The 23,582-nt window shown below is 36.3% G+C and overlaps 4 protein-coding genes across 5 annotated transcripts; 2 read left to right on the forward strand and 2 right to left on the reverse strand.

The window, feature by feature from the left end:
* Positions 1–620: 620 nt before the first annotated feature.
* On the reverse strand, positions 621–5,375 carry LOC126603929 (probable nucleoredoxin 2). The gene is made up of 3 exons (XM_050270963.1): positions 5,040–5,375; positions 1,524–2,018; positions 621–1,366 (listed from the first exon to the last, which is right to left on the reverse strand). Exons 1-3 carry the CDS (start codon positions 5,196–5,198, stop codon positions 734–736), a joined length of 1,287 nt encoding a protein of 428 aa, XP_050126920.1. The 5' UTR covers positions 5,199–5,375; the 3' UTR covers positions 621–733.
* Positions 5,376–13,509: 8,134 nt separating this feature from the next.
* LOC126601698 (E3 ubiquitin-protein ligase ATL23-like) lies at positions 13,510–14,466 on the reverse strand. Its single transcript, XM_050268439.1, has one exon. It carries the CDS (start codon positions 14,207–14,209, stop codon positions 13,811–13,813), a length of 399 nt encoding a protein of 132 aa, XP_050124396.1. The 5' UTR covers positions 14,210–14,466; the 3' UTR covers positions 13,510–13,810.
* Positions 14,467–16,951: 2,485 nt separating this feature from the next.
* Positions 16,952–18,646, forward strand: LOC126602152 (uncharacterized). Its single transcript, XM_050268983.1, has 4 exons — positions 16,952–17,289; positions 17,574–17,676; positions 18,028–18,189; positions 18,282–18,646. Exons 1-4 carry the CDS (start codon positions 17,018–17,020, stop codon positions 18,408–18,410), a joined length of 666 nt encoding a protein of 221 aa, XP_050124940.1. The 5' UTR covers positions 16,952–17,017; the 3' UTR covers positions 18,411–18,646.
* An 878-nt stretch (positions 18,647–19,524) lies between these two features.
* On the forward strand, positions 19,525–22,642 carry LOC126602148 (uncharacterized). 2 transcript variants are annotated; one of them, XM_050268980.1, is made up of 9 exons: positions 19,525–19,689; positions 19,971–20,103; positions 20,491–20,571; positions 20,671–20,759; positions 20,888–20,962; positions 21,373–21,434; positions 21,547–21,612; positions 21,919–22,107; positions 22,268–22,642. In XM_050268980.1, exons 2-9 carry the CDS (start codon positions 19,981–19,983, stop codon positions 22,345–22,347), a joined length of 765 nt encoding a protein of 254 aa, XP_050124937.1. In that variant the 5' UTR covers positions 19,525–19,689; positions 19,971–19,980; the 3' UTR covers positions 22,348–22,642. The 2 variants fall into 2 exon arrangements, with proteins under 2 accessions (XP_050124937.1, XP_050124938.1); XM_050268981.1 differs by lacking the exon at positions 21,547–21,612.
* The last annotated feature ends 940 nt before the right edge of the window (positions 22,643–23,582 follow it).

Raw genomic sequence — 23,582 nt, forward strand, 5'->3', positions numbered from 1 at the left:
TGAAACTTACAAGTGATTGGTAGAACTAACGCCACGGAGAATAATGGCACAAAATAAGAGTATAGGTGGACTAATTATAAAGAATAATGCTAGAGAGACTAAATGTGTAGACTAAATGTCATGAATGTTGAAGATTGAATTATTAGTTAAGTGTTGATTAATGTGTTGATTTCTTATAGATGATACATCATTTAATTTGCAAATTTATTTTACCTAGCAGTACTCATTACAAAATAGAAAGATGAAACAACGTAATGTGAAACACGACCTGTGGGTCTAGAGGATACCAAATCTTCTGCACCACAAATAGGTGCAGTCTCTCTGTGACCTCAATAAGTGACTGACACGTATTTATTATCTTAACTTTTCTTAGTTTTGTTGTCATAAATTTAATGTGCATCAAACACTTATTAGGACCATAGAGAGATCACACATATTTTGGATGTAGAAGATTTGATCTCGATCTAGAGGGTATTGCTAATAATTTTGTTTATAATTATGGATTCATAAATCTCTTACACCACATAATTGCCGGTAAATCTTAAGGATCGATAAGCTGCTAATAATAATAACTGATGGTGAAGTCCAAATTACTTGACAAATAAGAACAACATTAAACATAATGATTAAAAAGGGAATTTAATTATTGTCAGCCCCAAACCGTCGTCAAGAAACGAGACCACAACTTATATAATACAGCACAAGTTTAGTTACATTAATAGGCTCAAATGAATCACCTATTGCTATTGCTATTGGGTGTGGTAGCAGTCACGCACTTAGGGTGCACCTCATATCCACATTCAAGACACTGGTACGCCCAACCACATCCTTGTTCTTCACAATCACAACATATGAAGGGTCCTCCTCCATTGCCCTCCGACACCAAATTCAGCTCGTGGCGATGCCCACCGTGGTACACCGATCGAGGGAGGTTCTTAGCCTCTTCATCCATTTTCTTCTCCAGCAACTCCAGTTTGGCATCCGTGAAGGGATACGCATTTTCTTTGTATAAATTTATAAGATTTCTACCCTGCTGGGTCACAGTTTTACCATCAGGCCCTAAAATTACCAAACAAGGGATACCTTTGACGTCAAAATGCTTGACAAGTTCTTTGATGTTTGGATCCCCAAAAGGCAACGCTAGCCATGGCATGGTGTTGAAGTAGGAGTCGAACGACGTTTGGTCACGATCACTTGACACAAATACTATCTCGAAGTCTTCTCCGTCGTGATCATCTACTAGCATTTTCTCCTTGATTTTTTCATAGATGGAGATCAACTTGGGAGTGAAATTAACGCATGGACGACACCATTGAGCTGAGAAGTAGAGTCCAATGGTTTTGCCTCTTAATGAAGCAACAGATACCTGCATTCAAAACAGAGGTATGCGTTTATGTTATAGTGTAGGAATTTTCTGTGCATCACGTCTGACATATTCTAAAAAATATATCCCGTAATAGATTGGTACATTGATTAATATCGACACACTGTATAACAGTGTCAGCAAGATTCTAAAATTTTACCTGTTTAGGCGTGGGGTGACCCAAAAGATGATCTCTATCATGATTTGTTAGTAAATTGGTCAGAGTTTGGTTCTCATGCCTTGCTCTGTCCTCATCTTGCAATTCTCCCAACTTTTGTTTTGTGAAAGGAAAGGCTTCGACCCCATAGCGATAGATAATTTCAACTCCATCATGCAACGTAGCCTCGTCCTTGTTATCATTAGGTTGCAAAATGACCAAGCTGGGAATACTTTCCACGTCAAACTTACGGTTCAAGGCTTTCTTGGTGTCCAAGTCAGAGAAAGGAATCGCCAGCCACGGCATGCATGCATGGTAGATGTTGAAGGCGTCAGAGTCTTCGTCAGATGACACGTACACAATCTCGAAGTTAGTCCCACTGTTCTTCAGCTGCTCGTAGATGCCAACTAGGACTTGGTTGAAGTTCCAGCATGGCGGGTACCAATTGGCTGAGAAGTATAGGCCTATTATCTTCCCTTCAAGATCAGAAACTTTTACCTGCAATATTAAAACAAAAACAAAACAAACAACAAACTGAATTAAACACCGTTGATCGATTATAATTAACTTTTCTTTAATTTACAAACCCTTTCCTTATAAACTGGAATTCATGAAGTCATCAACTATAAAGTACATAACGGAGCATTAGTAGTCCAAAGAGTACGGATATACTTCTTTTTATTTGTAAATTTACCATAAAAAAAAAAAGAATTTCAAACTCAAATCGCATGAATAAAAACTAAATACTCTATCCATTAAAATACTAAACTACATGCAATGTCTAAAATATTGATATTATCCCGATATTTTCATCGAAATTTTCGTGTTTTTGAACTACCGATATTTCCGATATCATCGATATTTTAGACCTTGATAGGAACTTTATGTGGTACTAAATCACTCATGTATCTTACTATGCAATGTATAAAGTGTAAAATATTGTAATAATTCATTATATATAAATGATTATGGTGTGTTTAAACTTCTTTCATTAATTACTACATATTTTCTACACTCACAATGTTTGCCAGCTCGCTATATAATCAACTTAAATCAGTTAAATCCATCATGCAATACATTTCCTTCCAATTTTCTGTGATAAACTTATAGATAATTGACTAAATAAACATTCTGAAAAGTTTCAATAAAAATTTCCAAGTTTTTCTTACAATTTTTGTGGTTTTTATTTAATTTTTATCGATATCGATAATATCCCGATATTTCCATCGAAATTTTCGTGTTTTTGGACTACTGATATTTTTGATATCATCGATATTTTAAACTTTGCATGAAAGAATAAGAATATTGATTAAGACCTTTTCATATGAAAGACAAGTTCTTTGTTATTTCCATAATTCCACCCCAAATACTTAACCAAACTGCTCGTTGCCAAACAACTAGAAGCATCAATTGGAGCAGGGATGGACCGCCTAAATAATTCCGACAAGGGCGACAGATCATCACTTTAACAGTGGGGATTGAGTTAAGATTCGCCAGTTTCCCCAGATATTTCAGCCTAGAGGCTCGAATCTAGTAAAGCTTGAAGGCGATGTTTTACCAAAAATGAATACAGGTGCATGGATGCCAATGGACCGCGTGTAATACCAATAACGTTTCTGTGGGACGAAGTTGACATTAGAGTGCCACATGCCCTTCTAGAGTGGCTCTTTATAGACAACTAACAATGTGTGGTGGTGGTCCATCTCGATCGTGACACCAACTTACCATGTTCATCTCGAGACAAGTAACGTCACAGTTAAATTTTCTGCCTTTCTGCTCTGGTTTGGTTAAATTCATCACTAATAAAAAGGTTTCTTTAACCTTCTGATAATAGTCATTTAGTACTCTAATTTAATGACGTTTTTCTTCATTTATAAATAAAAGATTTTAAGTTTAATTTTTATCAAAGATATATTTGAACCATACTATTACTAATTTATTGTAAAGCTAAATTCATCTATTTCCCTAGTGTAAATATCTTTTGTTAAAAAAAATAAAAAATATTGAAGAGAATAAATTACTGAGGTTACTATAATGGTGAGGGTAGATAAGAGTGATGGATATAAAAAAGTTTGAAATCAGGAGTTCAAATCTTCTTTGTTAATAAAACTACTTAACAAAAGTACTGATAATAAAGCACATAAAATGTCTTTGAGCTAAGTGTGAGAATGTCAAAATAAAGTACTCCATCGATGAAAGATCAAACAGTACAAATACTTATAAAATATTCGATACTCCTTACCTTATCACTTGATTTTATGGTGAAATTCCTCAATTTGCTTTTTTGATCAGGCTTCAATTTTTTTGCCTTCACAATTAAATTCTTTAATTTAAAACGAATTTCCTTGTACTCAAATGTTTGATCTATCAAAAAGGAGAGTGGACGACCAAGAACCTCGTATAAGTCCTCATATAAATAATCATAATAATTCATAAAATTAGTCAAATACTGTAAAATTCCCTCTTACTTGTTCTATAGATCATCGGCATAGCATGCATTTACGTACACGTTCGTTTCCCTCAGCATGAATTGTAAGAAAAGGTTTACGTAATTTATGCACTCTTGCATGAAATAGTTAACCAAAAACAACTCCTCGCACGCGTACGTGTATTATTATTATATGCATAACACATAAACTCAGAATACATCTAAAATTGAACTCAAACAAAATAAAAAAAATTTATCATAAGAGTAAGCACACAACTTTAGAATTGTAACATTCAAAACTCGTTCTTATATTGTTGAATCTTGCCATTTTCTAATCCTCACGAGACTTGTAAATATCCTCAAAGAACAACACAATTGTAAGAAAATGTTGACGTATCTTAACCGTAACTGTTCAAGTAAGAAATGAGGTAAGAAGTGAGAGAAAAGGAGGTGGAAGAATCTTTCTCCTTCTAAACTAGCTAGTTCCGTACTTGTACGTGTAGCCATATAAATACAGAGGCCTCCCTTCCTTTGAATCAAAGAAGAGTATGTTGTTCTATCATCGTTTTGGTGTGTTCGGGGACGAAGATTTTTCTATTAGGGATTTGGTTCTACTATGTTGTTCTGAGAATAAATAGAGCAGATGATCATCAATCCTTGCTGTGTAGTCTTATATATAGTAGCATAATCCACTAATGCCTGTGACTATGTGTTCCTACTTTGATACTATACTTTTATTTTCTAGATAAAATTATATCGATCTTTCGTGGGAAAAAAATAACATAGGGACCTCCATTAGATCTAAGATTATATATACTTCAGACATGTTCAAGGATTTCACGGGAAGATAAGCAGCTGGTTTTTTTAGTCATATTTTATGTTTTTGAGAGGGAGTACATATCTCAGATCCATCTCAGAATTATTAAATCGGACTGCATAAAAATTTCGACAAAAATATTCGTTTCAAGTTCCTATATCTTTGGATTTTTATCCCATGAAAGAAAACTGTTTTCAGTCAGATGTTTTTATATTAAAAGGAAAAGAAAACTTAATATACTCTGAGAGAGAGAGAGACAGAGAGACAGAGAGACCTGGTTTCCAGTCGGAGTAAGAAGGTAGTCATGATCTTGGGAGGCCAGGAGCGATGAAACTCTTGAGCTCGAGACGGTGTCGGCGGCAGCACCACCCCCACCACCGTTGCTTGCAGCTTCATAACCATGACTGATCTTCACGTTCATCTCCTCCTTCATATCGATATCTTTCTCTGCCAAGACACAAATATTAATTGAAGACAAAAGGGAAAGAGAATACTGTAGAGGGTCCAAAAATTCAATAAAAAATAATAGCCTCCACTCCAACTCCTTTTATTACATTCCAAATAATCTCATTCCCACCACATCATTACATCCAACACTAATTAAGCCCCACACCCCGCATCATTTATTCATATGAAATCTGCCCCCAACCCAACCCCACCCCTAATCTAGAGACTCTGATTTCCTACTTCTCAAGTGCTTATCCAAAACAACTGCTTCTCCAATCACCGCATCATTCACCCAAAAGATCCAACTTTTATTCTGTCGATACTGTGAAAGGTCAACCCTAGCCAACCAGAAGGTGACACAAGTCTAGTGGATATTATGCTAGGAATTCTACATAATCACGGTAACGGGTAAGGGATTGGCACTTGGCATTTGGCAACAAGGCAAAGGAGGCCAGGTCCGTGTAATCATAAAGGACTTTTGAATGGATGGTTTTTTAATTTGTGAAAGATGAGGTGTAGGATTTTCTTTCTTTCCATTCTCATCTTTTTTTCTCTCCTCCTTTCACATATTATTTTTTGTCTTATTATTTCTATAAAAAAATTAATATAAGATGTTAATATGGTTTAATTGTGATCGTTTAAATAGGAAAAGAGATTAGGGAGAGAGATAATCCTTCTCTGAAAGACAAACCAACAGAGAGACACGTGTCCGTCGCTACTTCTTTCCATTCCCCTTTAATGAACTTTAATATTCATGCTTTTTCCTGGATAATGTTGTCCCCTTCATGTTCGTACGTACGAGCTGCATTATTTTCTCTTTCAACTAAAGCAAGTTTATCAACGGTTGTTGGTTATTTTAGTTTTCTATGCTAATTTACTAGTTAGGGTCCATCTAGTAACGTTTTATAAAATAAATTTAAAACTGTTTTGTAAAACAAAAATGATAACGGAATTTTTGCACTTTTATGATTTGAAAACGCGTCTTGTATTTTAATTCAAGAATAATTTTTTTGAATGAAAACATTGAAAATGCGGATAGTACCAAATATCAAATAATAATATAAATTTGTGTTTGGAAGCAATTGGCGATGAGGTAGGGATGGTGATTGAGACGAGAGTGATGTTGGTAGCAATAGTGGTTGAAGCGTGATAATAGTGGTGACAATATAGGTGTCAATAGTGATGAGATATGAGTAGTTAAAATAGCAGGATTGAGGCAATTGGTGGAGAAGTGGTGGTGGTGGTAGTAGCAGTGGCAACTGCTGCAATGGTGCCATATGATGGTTGTGAAAATGGAGGTTGAGCGATAGGGATGATGGTGGCGGATATGGTGGAGGTGGTAATGTCCATGGTGAGGGTAACAAGGTGGAGAATGTGGTGATGGGGGTGGTGGCAATGGTGGTAGCTACAATAGTGAGACGGTTGAGGTGGTGATGGCCAAGGTGACTGTGGCGGAAGTCCAGGTGGTGGTGGTCATGTTGAAACGGTGGCGGTAGTGTAGGTTGTGGCGATGATGATATGCTAGAGATGGTGGTGGCTGTGGTGGTGAGGGTGATGGTGAGGGTGATGGTGAGAGGAGGTGGTGATAATGGTGAAACTGTGGATAATGTGGTGATTGCGATGGTGGCAATGGCGAAGACGGTGATGGTAAATATGATTTTATTTGATGTTAATATTAACTTAACTTTTTTTTAATGTATCTTTAATTTTCTATTATTTAAAAATTGTTCTTGATACACAGAGGAAACATCAATTTGATGTTCTACAGAACTTAGGCTAAATATTATTTTCTGTACTTTTCGTTTTCTGAGTTTATTTTCATAAAATAATATGTCGGGTGCATTTTTCACCCCGTTTTTATATCTACAAAACAAAAAAATTGCAAACCTTAATGAACAAGCCCTCACGTACACCGATATAAACACAAAATACTAACATATTAATAAAGTTAAAATACGAATAATATTATGTTACTGATTTGAAATACCACAAAAGCATACATATCATATTATTGATTTGATTTTTTCTTGAGATAACTCATCTCGTGTAAGGGAGAAAACTTTTTTTTTTTGGGGGTCACATGTAGGGGAGAAACTTAAGTACAACTCGGTTAAAGTTTTGTCGTGATTAGCTCTTCCTCCTCACGTCTGTCCCTCTTCTAACCTAACACATCTCGTGAGCAAACAAATAACCTCAAAATACAGACCATGTTGCAACTAAAAATTTTGCGGTTTATGTAATTAATTCTCCTTCTTGGGTCAATTAGTTATGTTATATTAGAAACCATCGAACCGGGTCCCACCGGAAGCTATCTTCCGGACATTGAGGCCACCTGTCGTAGTACCGTCCGAGGAAGAGAAAGCCAAAAGTGATGGTCTAATCTTAAACTAGATCAGAGTTCGTGAACTCCAAGCCAGCGATTGCAGGGATCGTGTGATCATAGAAGAAACACGTTGAGTGTTTCGGCCACACGCCTGTGCTTTTTTCTGTTTTTCAAATTTAAAGACTTTGGAAATGTATCATTTTCGAATCTCTTTCATCAATCAATTCAGACATTTTAAATTTAATTTAACAATTAAAAACAGTAATTTTTTTTTTAAATTATAATCACTTTAATTGTTGGATCAAATTTTAAAGATTCAGACTAGATGATTGAATGGATTTAAGAGAAGACATCGAAGAGGAACCTTTTCCAAAGACTTTGGCAAAGTTGTTCGCGTGGGGGCCCACGACCCAAGGTTGAATCACATAGGTCGCTAGCTGCTGACAAGTGCATAAATTTTGGTAATCTTCTTAGGATGCAGATTCTCTGCACTCACATTTTTCGTCCATTTCTATTTGTGTGGTCACGATTAGGTCCGGCAATTCCTGACACGACACGACACGAAATTAATAGGTGTTCGGATCGACACGATAACAAAACGGGTCGTTATCGGGTAACCCGATAAGCACCTGTTAAGATAATAGGTTGGTTCGGGTAACACGATACACGATAACCAAAATATTAATTTAATAATTTTATAAGCCTAAACAAATACTATAATAATTATATATATATATATATATATATTAATTTAAAAATTTTATACCCCTAAAAAGTATAATAATTATATATATATATATTAAATTAACTATAATAATTATAATAACTATATATACTATAATAATTATACCCCCAAAATATTAACTATAATAGTTATATTTATATATATATATATATTAAATTTTATACCACTAAAAACTATAATAATTATACATAAAAAATAAATAGATTTAAATCTACTTAATAAATAAATAAATATATATATACACACACACCATTGAACTTCATGGGATACGAATTAAACGAAACTAATTTCAACGATGTCAAACTTTTTTGTATATGCTTCGAGATCGCATCAGCAAAATATTTCAAAAAACAAACATTCACAGATCAAGTAACGAGACAAAACTTTTCGACGGTTATAAACGAAAAATCACGATTTAACGGTATTTTAACTCCAATTTTGATGATTTTTTACAGCTACACTCCTTGACCCTATATAAATACAATGAATGAATTTGATCTTCAATTTAAAATATTTACACTAGGGGATACCACAAAATCTTATGTTATACTTGATGAAAGTATAAATAAACTCTTAAGTGTTAGTGAATCTATTGTTTTGATGGGATACGCATTCTACGAAACTAGTTTCAACGATTCAACCGTCAAATATGTTTGTATATACTTTGAGATCGTATACACCAAAAATTGCAAAAAACAAACATTCAGAGATCGAGTAACGAGACAAAACTTTTCGACGGTTATAAACGAAAAATCACGATTTAACGGTTATTTTAACTCCAATTTTGATAATTTTTTACAGCTACACTCATTGACCCTATATGAATACAATGAATGAATTCGATCTTCAATTTAAAATATTTACACTAGTAATCTTATGTTATACTTAATGAAAATATGAATAAACTCTTAAGTGTTAGTGAATCTATTGTTTTGATGAGATACACATTTTGCGAAACTAGTTTCAACGATCCAACCGTCAAACTTTTTTGTATATGCTTCAAGATCGCATACGCCAAAAATTGCAAAAAACAAACATTCATAGATCAAGTAACAGGACAAAATGTTTCGACGGTTGTAAACGAAAAATAACGATTTAACGGTTATTTTAACTCCGGTTTTGATGATTTTTTACATCTACACTCCTTGACCCTATATGAATACAATGAATGAATTCGATATTCAATTTAAAATATTTACACTAGTGGATACCACAAAATCTTATGTTATACTTGATGAAAGAATGAATAAACTCTTAAGTGTTAGTGAATCTATTGTTTTGATAGGATACGCATTCTACGAAACTAGTTTCAACGATCCAACCGTCAAACATGTTTGTATATACTTTGAGATCGCATACGCCAAAAATTACAAAAAACAAACATTCAGAGATCAAGTAACAGGACAAAAAATTTCGACGGTTATAAACGAAAAATCATGATTTAACGGTTATTTTAACTCCGGTTTTGATAATTTTTTACAGCTACAATCCTTTACTCTATATGAATACAATGAATGAATTTGATTTTCAATTTAAAATATTTACACTAGTGGATACCACAAAATCTTATGTTATACTTATGAAATATTAAGAAACTCTTAAGTGTTAGTGAATATATTGTTTTGATGAGATACGCATTTTGCGAAATTAGTTTCAGATCCAACCGTCGAACTTGTTTGTATATGCTTCGAGATCGCATATGCCAAAAATTGTAAAAAACAAACATTCAAAGATCAAGTAACGTGACAAAACTTTTCTACGGTTATAAACGAAAAATCATGATTTAACGATTATTTTAACTCCGATTTTGATGATTTTTTACAGCTACACTCCTTGACCCTATATAAATACAATGAATGAATTCGATCTTCAATTAAAAATATTTACACTAGTGGATACCACAAAATCTTATGTTATACTTGATGAAAGTATGAATAAACTCTTAGTGTTAGTGAATCTATTGTTTTGATGGGATACGCATTCTACGAAACTAGTTTCAACGATCCAACCGTCAAACATGTTTGTATATACTTCGAGATTGCATATGCCAAAAATTGCAAAAAACAAACATTCAGAGATCAAGTAACGAGACAAAACTTTTCGACGGTTATAAACGAAAAATCACGATTTAACGGTTATTTTAACTTTGATTTTGATGATTTTTTACAGCTACACTCCTTGACCCTATATGAATACAATGAATGAATTCGATCTTCAATTTAAAATATTTACACTAGTGGATATCACAAAATCTTATGTTATACTTAATAAAAGTGAGAATAAACTCTTAAGTGTTAGAGAATCTATTGTTTTGATGGGATATGCATTATACGAAACTAGTTTCAACGATCTAACCGTCACTTGTTTGTATATCCTTCGAGATCACATACGCCAAAAATTGTAAAAAACAAACATTTAAAGATTAAGTAACGGGACAAAACTTTTCGACGGTTATAAACGAAAAATCACAATTTAACGGTTACTTTAACTCCGATTTTGATGATTTTTTACAACTACACTCATTGACCCTTTATGAATACAATGAATGAATTCGATCTTCAATTTAACATATTTACACTAGTGGATACCACAAAATCTTATGTTATACTTAATGAAAGTACGAATAAACACATTAGTGGGTCACTTTCATTAAGCATTGAGTTCCATTGGTAAGGTCTAAACTTTTAAGAAAGGCTTCACAACGTTTAAAACAAAAACACTTTCATTTTGCATATCCTTGCACATTTAATATTTGTAATAGATTAGTAGTGTATGGATGTATTTTTTATGAGGCTCTTATTTTCGAGTGTAGATGTAGTACTTAAACGACAAATGTGTTTTAATGTTTTGAAGTAATATTTACGTGACAATATGTGGTATGTGCAAATTTAAGAAGAAAAAAAATATTTTTCTTAACGGGTCATAACGGGTCGGGTCACTTTACCCGTTGGGTAAAGTGACCCAACCTGTTAAGGACCCGTTAAGATAACAGGTGTGACACGACACGACCCGTTAAGATAACAGGTGTTACACGAAAACGACACGAACACGACTGACACGACCCGTTTGCCAGGCCTAGTCACGGTTAAGCCACGCCAACATTTTATATTATTATTTGTTTTTATCTTCTTATATCTATAAAAAAATAATATAAAATATTAACGTGGCTTAACCGTGATCATACAAAACAAGATGGCAGGGAAGGGCACGAAAAATGAGAGGGCAGAGAATCTGCCTCTATCTTCTTAATCTTCGTTTTAACAAACATGGTAGGTTTGGATTGGGTATTTTAATTTTATTTTTTATTAATAAAAACTCGTATCTAACCAGAGAAATGTTAAAGAAAATCTTAAAAGTGAAGTTTTATATGTACTTTTTGGTAGTTTACAATTAATGTTAATTTTTATGTTAACATTATAATAAAATATCATAACAATAATATGAGACGGCAAAAATTTTGACTATGTGAAGTGTGAACAAAACAGTCACTCCGCGCAATCGATTGTTAGAATTTTGGTGCACATCATACTTTGTGTTTCACGTGCCGACTTGGTTGTGTTTCACGTGCTGACTCTCAACGTTTCGTTAGGCTTTAGGTTGTACAGTCTAAAATGAAAGCTTGGGTTAAACTGGAATTTTCAATCAGTCACTTTCAAGGTAAACCCAAGCCCATATCAATTTAAGGTTTGGATCGAAATTCTTCAAATACCGACCCCAATTTCGAATTTTCCTTTACTTTGGAGTGTGTTCGGTTTTTTGCCAAACTAGAAATCAAACAGAAATTACTTCAATTTTTTTAGTTCGGATTTTCTTTCAGTTTTTTTTTCTTTTTTTTCTTCTTCATTTCGGTTTTAACGATTTGGTTTGAGTTTAGTTCGGTTTTTTTTCTTTTTCGATTTGGTGTTCAACTCCATTATTTTTGGTTTTCGAACCCACCCCTACTTTGTATGAGCCCTATCTATTTAAATCTAATTTAAGATGCAGGTACGAGCATTGATACTATGCACTACAACAAACATATTCACCTTAACGATTATAAATGTAGGTATGACCACATTTGCAAAATTTTCCTATAAAACTTCTACAGTTTTCATTTCGAAAAACAAAATAGCCTTACGCAATATTTTTTTAATATGTAAATCCAATGATTTCGGAGGTTAACAGTCCCCATCCCCCACCCCCCCTTCTTTCATTGTATCTAGAGAAATGTTAATGGAAATTTTTGTTACCTCATATTTTTTTTACACAATATTTTATAATTTGATACAGAAATTAACAACACAATATTTTATAATATTGATACGGGAATTGACGCAAGAATTCATAAAAAATTTCATTTTTAAAAGAGTTCTCTTTATCATTTCCCATCTATATCTCATAGTTGCAAATTTGTGTAAGAAATTATTTCTACCGTCTACTCGCCTTTCCTTTTCTGTTTGGCATTTGCAATACAAGGCATGCGACGTGGCAATCCTGTGATTTATTGTTACAGCTGGCGATACACTGATTAGGTTTGCAATCAATGAATCTAAACCATTTTTTGGAAGGAATTTCAACTTTCAGGTGGGAACCCTGAATCAAGTTCAATAGTTTTTTTCTTTCGAAATAAGGAATTAAAATTTCACACGCACATAAAATACGAAACCCGTGGGCTCCTAAAACTAAAACTGCAAGCTTTTCATGAGCCCGTGCACTTCGGTTTCGGGGTTTCAGATGGTCAATCTCCATCCACCAACCAGGAGGCCCACTTGCTCCCCTTTCATTCCAAGGCAAGTCAAATTTCGCCACGACGTGGCCCAACGCCCCGCTGCCAGGATGTCCACCACTAGTCAGCTAAACTTTACTGGGGAGCTCAATCATGCGACCCAGGTGACCCAACCTGCTTGTGCTCCCTACCATTTAAACCATATTCACAATTTATGCTTTTCCAAGCGTTCACGCTTTCTTAAATGTCGGTAACTTAAAACTTCACCAGCATCGTCAGAAATATAGAATTGAACGAAGTCACATTGATTAGAACGGACAAATATCTTTTTTTATTTTATTATAACTATAGTTTATTGTGAATTCATAACCAATCGTTTCCATTCATGTTTATCTTATATTTTGACACAACAAATAAAATAGACTCGAGTAACCTTTAATTGATCACAACCTATCACATCTAGCCCACCAAACGGGGCCCTAAGTTCCAATTACCTTCTGTAGAGTTCAAATTACTGCTCGTGCTGCCTGCAAGAAATAGTTGATCATACATGGAGATTGCACCGATATCAATACAACTCAGAAAATAATAATTTCGACCCGAAACAATAACAATAATAAACTAATTGCTAATAACAAATTTTTTGAAAATACAGTAGCAAAAATGGTTGATGTTTCGAATCAAAAGTGATAGGTACCATGAATGAATGCCAATGGATTCGCATGCTAATCAGTCTTAATGGACAGCTAATCACCAACCCACGGTGGAAACAAAAGCACAGCTAGCTTTTGCTTTTTCTCTGCAATATTTTCGTTTGTTTCTTAATCAGCACTGATTTTCAGACGAATCGAGAGACTGAACAACCGGGTGGAGTTTGGCCCGACAAACCGGACAAAACGAGTGTTTCGAAAGCCAGGTATCGGCGCACACCAGATGGAAGGCGTGGTTACAACCGGGAACCACCCGCGCCGGTTGCTCTCCCTCGATATCGTCCAGACACACCGCGCACTCCCTCCTCTCCGCCATCACCTCTTTCCCCGTAATTTTAGGCAGCTTGTCGAGTTCTGACGCCGACAATCCATTCTCGGAAATCTGCTTGACAGGTAGCCCAACGTTGGCGGCTTGGTTGTTCGTAGCGTACCATAACAGACAGACGTACACTACGAACACCACGCTCATCCCCACGCACGGCACAAAGATCGCCAAAAACACCGAAACCAGCATTTCGAGACAGTGGACCAGAAAATTTGAGTTCTATAGCAGACCTAGGGTTTTTTTAGGGTGGCTGGTGGAGAAGTTGGTCAAGTGAGGAGTGATGTTGTTGTGTGTAGCAAAACGTAGCGGAAAGTAGGGTTTTTCTTGAAAGACAAAACAATAAGTTATGGAAAAATGAGAAATAAATAGCATGGCTTGGGGAGATGGAAACTAGGAAAGTGAGGTGGTGCCTGGCTGGGTGGTTTACAGTGTGACTAGGCAATGTTGACGTGGGTCGGTTATTTGGTCCGCAGCGGTTTATATTTGGAAGGAGAGTATTCATTTCGTATACAGGTTTTTCCCCCTCTGTTCACGCGTTTCTTATTCCGCAAGTAAAAGCGCAATATCTTGGGACAGCTATTGTTGCTTGACTAATTTGAACCGTCACTAATGCGGGAGACAACTAATTTAAACCGTCAAATCATGTCATCTCATGTGGTAACTAATTTGTACATGTCACATCAGTTAATAACTTAATATTTTCTTTGTTGATTTATTCTTTTCAAATTAGTTCTCCAATACAACAACACTAAACTTTACAGTCTCTCTCCTCCTCCACCCACAAGCCCAACCACAACCCCTTCCACTAATCGCATTCAGTCACCGTCGGCAGTCCAAGATTAAGAGCAAATTTTGGGTCTGAAATCGACTTCGCACATATCCCAGCTTCTTGGGTGCGGCAGAGAGAGTGATGGTGCCGTGGTGGGTGACGGGTCTCGAGGGAGAAAGAAATTGTGAGGTGTGGTGTCGTCGTGGCTGATGGTGTTGATGCATTGTGGCCCACAACTTGTGGGCAATTTCCTTCAATTTGGAAATTGTAGTTTCCTCTTTTTATTAACGAAGTGATGATTCTCGTCGGATCCTTTTGTTAAGATTCTAAATTACATTCGTTTATCATACATCGTGTAGTTAGAAATCATTGTAAATTTTTTATTTAAAATTAAATATAAATAGTACCTGACGAAAACTGACGCACGATGCACGATGCACGATGCACGATAAACGAATGTGATTGGAGGATCACCGATATCCTCACAAAGAGGATATGGTGATGATCCTCTCTCTTATTAATGAGGTTGAGATCCTAATATGTGGCCGAAAAGAGACATAGATCAAGATATATTTGTTGCTAGTTATCCACTATACAAATCTCGAAATTTAAACTTATCCAACAGTTATAATTAAGGTGATGACACCACCGTCACTTGAGGATGGTAAACAAAAATATTCCAGCGTAGTATTGGAGAGGCGAGGTGTGTGATTCTATAATGGAGTCGCTGGCAAGTTGGTGATGGTTTCAAAACTAAGGGACGGGGTGATAATTGGCTGTCCAGGAAAAACTTCTTTAAGGGCATTATGTTAATAGAGCAGCGAATGCAGCGACACATCAATTGGCGCGCTTTGTTTATTGACATCACAAAAACTGTGTGTGGTTTCAAAAACCTCCAAATATCATTTCAGACCTCTATCTAGATAATGTTTAAACTTTATATTATGATGTGGAATGCTCTTTCCTTTTGTCCGAGTTGAAATCTCTAACAAATTTTATTGAGATCTCAATAAAACACCCTTTTACGAATGATCGTACATCATCGATGAATATCATCCTTCTCTTAAAAAGAAAAAAAATCAAACTCAATTTTCCGGTATGTCCCTAAGAAAAGAATATGTTTCTCTTGGTAACTCTTTTAAGTCAGCGTGGGCCCTCGTCGGCCTTGCCGCACTCCGCAATTTACTAAAAAGGCCCACAAGGAATTAGAAACCTTATTCTGTTGTTTGCCAGTTGGGGGATTGAGGAGAGATAGACCCATGAAATATGGACCAAATTCTTTAGCTCGAATCATAAATAATTGGTGTACACGATCAAACATTCCTGAATTTGATGCCCTGCAACTTACCTCTAGTTGTCCACCATGCCACATGACTCCTCACAATGATAACCCTATAATTGCAAATTATTATAGGTTTCTTATTTTTTTTCTTGACAATTCTAATATGATCGTTCAACTAAAATTTTGGTTCGGTTAGTAAGAAGTATGGCCCTTTTTTGAACTCTAGTTTGATTTCTCCTTCCTAAAGATTATAGTTACAGAATCACATTTTTGAACGGAGAAAAATGATTTCAGCATATGATTCCTCTGCTCACTCTTCTTTATTTGTGCCTCATGTTGCTATTTTAATTTATTACCTAAATGTCAGAAATAAACAAACGTTGGGAAAAATAGAAGGGAGTGGGGCAAATAACTTCTCCAAAAAAATGATTAAGCGTGTAGACACTTGGGCCGTCTAATATATTTCCTTGACATTATTCGTGTAGACAATTGGGCTGTCTGATTTGGTAGGAGCCCAAATTTTACCAATTCAATTGGGATGTTTTACCAACCAATTTAGCAGAAGGCCGGGGAAGATACAAATTTGGTGTGTTTTTTTTGTTTTGTTTTTGTTTTTGAGTACATCGATATTTTAATGGGAGGGGGGAGTTTTACTAAGTCACACAATGGACAACCTAATTTGGTATTGAATTCGTCGTTCCTGAAATTCAAACTTAAGATCTCTCACTTCTAAATGATTAAATGAAGAGGAATACTAGCAGACCGTAATAAGTACTGACTAAAGTAGGTTTTAAATATTAATTTACTATAAATATTTTTTCAGATTCCATGGAAAATACATTTGCTACAGGCGGCTATATGTAGTCTTGTCTCGGTGCGGTTCAGGTGATTTACCTTATAAAGTCCACTCGAAGAAAAGGAGAGAGAGGCGAAGGAGAAAAAAAAAATGGCGGAAGCAAAGCACAGAATCCTTAAACTCGAAACAGCTTTAACGTTGTTGGTCGTTCTAGTTTTGAACGGATGCGCGCAGAGCTTGCCACCTTCGAAATACGATGGGTTTTTGTACGGACATCGCCGAGTTGACTCGGATTCGATCCTGATCGAGGCCTTCTTCGACCCGGTCTGCCCAGACAGCAGGGACTCCTGGCCGCCCCTCCAACAAGCCGTCGAGTACTACGCCCCTCGCGTCTCGGTGGTAATTCACCTGTTACCCTTACCGTAAGTAAACAGATTCCTCTCTGTCCCTCTCTCTCTCTCTGCCTATATGTTTGCCAGAAATTGGATAAGTAGGAATTCTACTGTAGTATTTGAGAAATTGATTGCATGTTATGAATTTGAAGTCAGAAGATTATGGATGAGGAACAATCAAAGTGATTAAATTAAAGAAAATTAAACTGACATATAAACAAGGCTTAATTTTGCAAAATTCAGACTTTGAGGCGACCTTTATCCTGACTGGTAAGTATGAAATTACTCAAAAAATATTGTTTCTGAAACTGCAGTTACCACGACAATGCTTTCGTTAGTTCTCGGGCTCTGCACATCGTAAATCAGCTGAAAAAATCTGCCACATTCCCGTTGTTGGATTGGTTCTTCAAGAATCAGGTTAAGATCACTTCACTATCTTTTATTTGTTGCATATCTTTTTTGGGTGCTGATGCTGATGCTGATGCTCTACTTACTTTTTCATTTGATACTACTGGTCTGTCAGCAATCTGCATTATATAGATTAAATTTCTTGAATTGCTCTCGGGAATTCACTTATTCGATCCATTACTCAGCTGCTAGGCGAATTCGCTGGATTTCGGGCTCATATTTCTCAGATGAAACCTATTATTTTCCTTCTTTTTTATACAAGGAGTTGGTTGCTGCCTGGTAGTTTATTAGCCGAGATATCTATGTGTTGTTGGCGTTGAAGTTTCTTTTGATCTGAACTTGTTTCAAAAAATTAAACAGGAGAGGTATTACAATGCTCAAACTCGTAACATTTCCCGGGCTGCTGTTGTAAATGATATAGTGAACTCTGCCACACAAGTGATTGGGAACTCCTATCATAGCGCCCTTGAATCCGGCTTCAATGACCGGAAAACGGACCTCAAAACAAGGGTTTCATTCAAGGTACCGTAGTATATCATTTCTTTGTTACACATGTGCTTCAAATTACTCGTATAATCTTTTTTTTTTCATGTCGAATGTCTTTCATCCTGCAGTATAGCACTTCGAGAGGGGTGTATGGAACGCCTACTTTCTTTGTCAATGGATTTGTACTGCCTGATTCTGGATCCACTCTAGATCTTAATGGGTGGAAAAAAGTCATTGATCCATTAGTTGTCGTTTAATGGGGTGCCAAAGAGCCAAGGAAATATGCACTTCTTCTTGTGAAGGATTGATTGAGCTATATGCTTGATGTGCTTGGTTGGTTGAAGAATAAACTCTACAAAGCTGGTTCCGGTGTATATTTTTATTTGTGAATTGTTGTCGTGGAATTAATGATTTGTAACCATTATGAAAAATGGATCCACTCTGCTCAAGACTTTTGCACCTCTTGTGACATAATATTGCGATTACCTTGGTAGGAAGGTTTTTTTTCCAATTAACTTTGACAAAAGCACGTAACCAATTGGCCTTGCGGCATTTGAACGCAAAAAAAAAAAAAAAAAAAAAAAAAAGGCCTTGCGGCATTTTGTGTTCACTTGGTTTTTTCTATCATTTTTTTTTTTTTGAAAAGGGACCAGTTGGTGGATTTGACACAGCAGTCCATCATTTTAGGGGCGGAGAAAATTCACAGAGGTATTCACTTGGTTGGCCCTCACGAATTGGACATATGAAAGAGGTTTTATTATTATTATTATTATTTTAACATATGATATTATCTACATTAAGGTAGTGGAGTGGGCTAAGGGCTGATTTGGTATTGCTTTGCTTTGAAAAAAAACTGCTTTTAATGTGTTGTGAGAATAAGCTCATTTTTGCTGCTTCATGTTTTCAGCTTTTTTTCATCCAAAACTGTGAAAATAAGCTGTTTTTAAGTGTTTACCAAACACTTTTTTGAGCTTAGCATTTTTTTATACCTATTTTTTATAAAAGCACCTCAGTAGCAAACTAGTATTAAACCTCACAATGGACTAGCAATGTAGTTCAACTTTGGCTTTAACGAGAATCGAACCTAAAACTCACTTGTAAATAGAAGAATACCATCAAACCGTAAACTAAATGAGAATATGAAAGAGTTTAAAACCAAATTAAAAGTTCAAAGGGCAGAGCACGGCATTGTCAACCATGTTTTTATTCATTGAAATGGCAAGAGTAAGAGGCCCAGTGTCGTATGGGCCGGCCAGCCTCTACTTAGCCCTAAGGCTGTCTCGGGCCCAGGGCTATTTCAATATGTAGTCAGACGGCCCAAATTGTGGATTTTGGGAGGGGAAGTAGTAACTGATTGGAGACAGAGACGGGGAGGAAGTAAAGGTGGTGGTTAGGGTAGTTTCGTGAGGAGTATATAAGCCAAGAGATACTCACCGTGCGAATTAGGGCGTAAAAGAAAAACGAAGCCGTAGAAGAGGGCTCTTTTTTGTGTGGAGCGCTTACTTATCCTTTTTTGAACCACCACCACCACCACCGGTACGTTCCCTTTCCTCTCTTCGTCCAGATCCAACCCTCCGTTTCCTTCTCTCTCCTCTCGATTTTGCATGTTCCGCCTCCTTAGCTCTTGTTTGGTTTCCGAGAAAAACCTTTTTCCCGATAATTTTTTTGATTTTGTTGTTTGTGTTGAGCTGTGCTTTTGGGACCTGGTTTTCTCTTGTTTGTCCTGGAATTTGTATAGCGTGATGGCTTAATTTTATTCATTTTTTCTTGTTTTTGTATTTTGGAGATGGTTAATTTTGTGTTTTGAAAAAAATTAGGGCGGAAGAGATGGATCGGTACCAGAGAGTGGAGAAGCCGAGAGTGGAGACGCCAATCGATGAGAACGAGATTAGGATTACCAGTCAGGGCAGGATGCGCAACTACATCACCTACGCCTTGACCCTGCTTCAGGTCTCTCTCTCCTCTTTTTGTTTGTTGCTATTTTTTTCTGTTTAATTTCCGCATTCGGATGTATCGAGTTGAAAAAAAAATTGAATAGAATGAAATTGTGTTGTGGATTATGATGAAACAAATTCAAACCTTGTGTATTTCTCTGCTGCTGTTGATTTTCTATTCATATGCAATTGTTTGGTAATATATAATGCTTATGCGAGTTGAGAATGCTTAGTGACCGAATTATTAAAGATTGTATTTAGATTTCGGATTTAATTTACGTTATGTTAGACCTAGGGTTTGCTTTTCTGAAAGACTTGGGATTTGATTTAGGTTATGTTAGTCCTCTAATAAATAATACAATACCTTAGATTTTCCTTATCGGTTTGTGTTACATCCTTTCAGGAAAAAGGATCGGACGAAATTGTGTTCAAGGCTATGGGAAGAGCCATCAACAAGACTGTAACGATTGTGGAGTTAATCAAGGTTATATCTCTTGTTCTGAATCATTTAATGTTGGTTTTGAGATGTTTGTTTCGGTGGGTGGATTATGCTGACGATATATTTTTTATACTGTTGCTTCAGAGAAGAATTGTTGGTCTTCACCAGAACACTACAATTGGATCTACAGACATAACTGATATCTACGAACCCCTTGAGGAAGGCCTTGATACGTAAGACTAGTTAAACTTTTTTTGAACAACTCTGATTCGTTGCAGTACCTCATGAGGTGGGGTACTTTTTTTTGGCCTTGTCTCTTATTGGTGATTTTATACCTCGTGTTGTCCTGTTTTTGTCACAGTTTGGAGACAACAAGGCATGTGTCAATGATTGTGATAACACTGTCTAAGAAGGAAATAAATCAATCCTCCATCGGGTGAGTAAGAGTTACCTTTTTCTTATTTGCAATAGAACCCGAGGTTGTAGAGTTGTATTATCGTAAGTAGATTCGCTTCCTGACAATAACAGGCTATAAGGAACCTTATTACTCAAAAGATTGGAGGTTCTAGTATAAATCTTGTAGCTACTATAAGTATACTCAGTTTACATTGGTTTTAACATTATGGATTGCTGATTCACACATTAAGATCTGTTGTATAGTTTGAGCATGTGTGAGAACTTCTATTTACAAAATAGGCTAAGAAATTATCACCGTATAGTTTCTTGCTTTCATGTAGGATATGAAATTCTTTTTACTAATTATGTCCTGTTGGTCCTTTTCCATTGTTGGTCCTTTTCCGTTTGTTAAGAGGTATATTAACATTTGTGAACCACTGCTACCATCAGGTATCAGCCACCTTTACCTGCTGAGCTTGTGAAGGCATCAACAGAGATTGATTATGAAGGAGGTACTACCATTTTACTACTACATTCATTTAATTAGCAATTGTCTTCCTTCCCCCCCCCCCCCCCCCCCCCTGTATTACTCTACATTTTCTTGAACATTTCTGTTTTCTGCAGAGGGCACACCAAATGGTCGTGGCCGTGGCCGTGGACGTGGCAGAGGAAGGGGGGGAAGGTTTAGAGGTAGCCTGTTAGAATGTTTCTACACTTTTACTTACCTTTTTCTATAAATTCTCCTTTTAATTCTGCTGGCACTATAATTGTTTCCTTTGCCAATTTCAACCCTGTGTCCCTTATATACAGATACGTTGTAAAATGTTTGAGTAATTGTGACTCAAGAATGTTGTGATGGTTTTTTGTTATGTGATTGGTGTACAGCATTATAGCCTGAATATTAGGAACTGGTTTTGGATTTAAAACAGGCTATTGAAGTGTTTTAATGGTTCAATTGTTTTGACAAGGTAATAATTAATATGTTAATAATTGCAGGGAATGGCTTTGTCTCAACTGAATATGACGATGGAGGTTATGACCGCAGTCAGGGTAACTTTAGGGGTAGGGGCCGTGGGAGAGGACGTGGTGTGCGCGGCCGTGGAAGAGGAGGGTACAATGGTCCCCAGTTTGATGCTCAGCAAGATGGAGGATACTATGAAGAAGCACCTGCTCAAGGTGGCCGCGGTATGTAAATCTCCTTTTTTCCCTTGCATATAGCCGTACCCATACAAGAGTAGTGTGTGGGTTCCCAGATTCTTTTGCTTGATTGACTTGCATAGGCAGCTGTGATGTAGCCAACTGAAATTGTTTACACGTTGCTTCTCAATACAATATTGGTGTGCAGGTCGTGGCCGTGGGCGGGGAGGATATCGTGGAAGGGGACGTGGCTATAGGTCAAATGGGCCGATCCAGGCAGCTGCTTGAGGTGCGATATGAGCGTCGTTGGAACATCATACAAAAAATGGCCAGTGTTTAATAATGGACGCCTTATCTTATCAAATATCTATGTTTACAAGTTTCCGTTTTCCTATGTCGTTTATTATTACCCCTGGTATGGCAGACTTCTTATTATTAACTGTAAGGTATGATCCCTGTAGATTTAGTTTAGAGTTCCATGAGGGAATCCCTCTGTTTTGTCTTGTAGATTAGGTGAGATGTTTTTACAGTTGTAATTTTCCATCTGGATTGATAAGCGTATTCTTTTATTTTTGTTGCCAAATTTTTTGGTGTCGAAGAGTTGTTGTCTCCCCTCCCCCATCTCCTTCATTTTTGGGTTTTGCGAGAGCGGCATAATGTACTTTTGTGGTTCTTTTAAGTTGATGACTCGTTTTTTAACTGCGAAAATTTGTTGGGTGCCGGTATCGTTACCAGGTTATACAAGAAGCACTTTCAGGGATTTAATTTGAGTGCCTCTGCACGATAGACCTCCACTGAAAATTGAAGGGTAACGACGATAAGTGATTGAGTCCAGAAGTTCTTTATATAAAATTATTGACTCTAGAGATATCGAAATATGAAGAAGACAAAATTGTTTCAAGCACTTACAGAACCATAAGAGCTCCTAGTTTCAAAAAGAGGATGGGTTATTCACATTTCATTTACACAATCTTTTTGTTGAGTTCGGTGCTTAGTTATGGACCTATTGTTGACATGTGGGACTTGGTCTGATATTCCTATCTTAGTAAATTTTTTTGGGTAAACGATAGCGTAAGTAGGTTAAATTGTTAGTTGCTATGAAGAGAGAAATCGGTTAGAATCAAACCTGTACCGCGGTGCATAAACATAATTGTTTTTCGTCATAATGATAAAGCCACGTTTGCCTCTCTTAATAATAGAGTAGCATAAAAAAAAATATGGAGTTTAATTCGGTTAAGAATTGTATTCTAAATTGTAATACAAGTGCTTGTATGTGGAAAGCTTTTTTATTTTCCCTATTTTGTTTCTTAAATTTGATAATGGTGAATATTTTGGTTCCTCTCAATTGAAGACTGAAATATGACTTGGAAGAGAAAGAAAACCCGTACAAAAAGAGTAACACTGGCACTGCTGCCTGCAACCAAGAAAAGCAGCTGCTTCAAAAATTCTGGTTGGTGGGTGTTTTTGAAGAAGAAAGACGGTGAGTACTCAATCGCGGATGCTGAAAGCATCGTGGCTAAGGC

Source organism: Malus sylvestris, chromosome 15, assembly GCF_916048215.2.
Source record: "Malus sylvestris chromosome 15, drMalSylv7.2, whole genome shotgun sequence".
NCBI lineage: Eukaryota > Viridiplantae > Streptophyta > Magnoliopsida > Rosales > Rosaceae > Malus > Malus sylvestris.

What these genes read in the sequence shown, in the direction of transcription:
- LOC126603929 (XM_050270963.1), bottom strand. Translation starts at nt 5,198, where the DNA reads ATGAAGGAGGAGATGAACGTGAAGATCAGTCATGGTTATGAAGCTGCA. An exon ending in TTACTCCGACTGGAAACCAG is followed by an intron (nt 2,019 to 5,039) that starts GTCTCTCTGTCT and finishes TTAATATTGCAG; the next exon opens with GTAAAAGTTTCTGATCTTGA. An exon ending in GTCACCCCACGCCTAAACAG is followed by an intron (nt 1,367 to 1,523) that starts GTAAAATTTTAG and finishes TTTTGAATGCAG; the next exon opens with GTATCTGTTGCTTCATTAAG.
- LOC126601698 (XM_050268439.1), bottom strand. Translation starts at nt 14,209, where the DNA reads ATGCTGGTTTCGGTGTTTTTGGCGATCTTTGTGCCGTGCGTGGGGATG.
- LOC126602152 (XM_050268983.1), top strand. Translation starts at nt 17,018, where the DNA reads ATGGCGGAAGCAAAGCACAGAATCCTTAAACTCGAAACAGCTTTAACG. An exon ending in ATTCACCTGTTACCCTTACC is followed by an intron (nt 17,290 to 17,573) that starts GTAAGTAAACAG and finishes CTGAAACTGCAG; the next exon opens with TTACCACGACAATGCTTTCG. An exon ending in AAACAAGGGTTTCATTCAAG is followed by an intron (nt 18,190 to 18,281) that starts GTACCGTAGTAT and finishes TTCATCCTGCAG; the next exon opens with TATAGCACTTCGAGAGGGGT.
- LOC126602148 (XM_050268980.1), top strand. Translation starts at nt 19,981, where the DNA reads ATGGATCGGTACCAGAGAGTGGAGAAGCCGAGAGTGGAGACGCCAATC. An exon ending in CTTGAGGAAGGCCTTGATAC is followed by an intron (nt 20,760 to 20,887) that starts GTAAGACTAGTT and finishes TTTTTGTCACAG; the next exon opens with TTTGGAGACAACAAGGCATG. An exon ending in ATAAATCAATCCTCCATCGG is followed by an intron (nt 20,963 to 21,372) that starts GTGAGTAAGAGT and finishes TGCTACCATCAG; the next exon opens with GTATCAGCCACCTTTACCTG.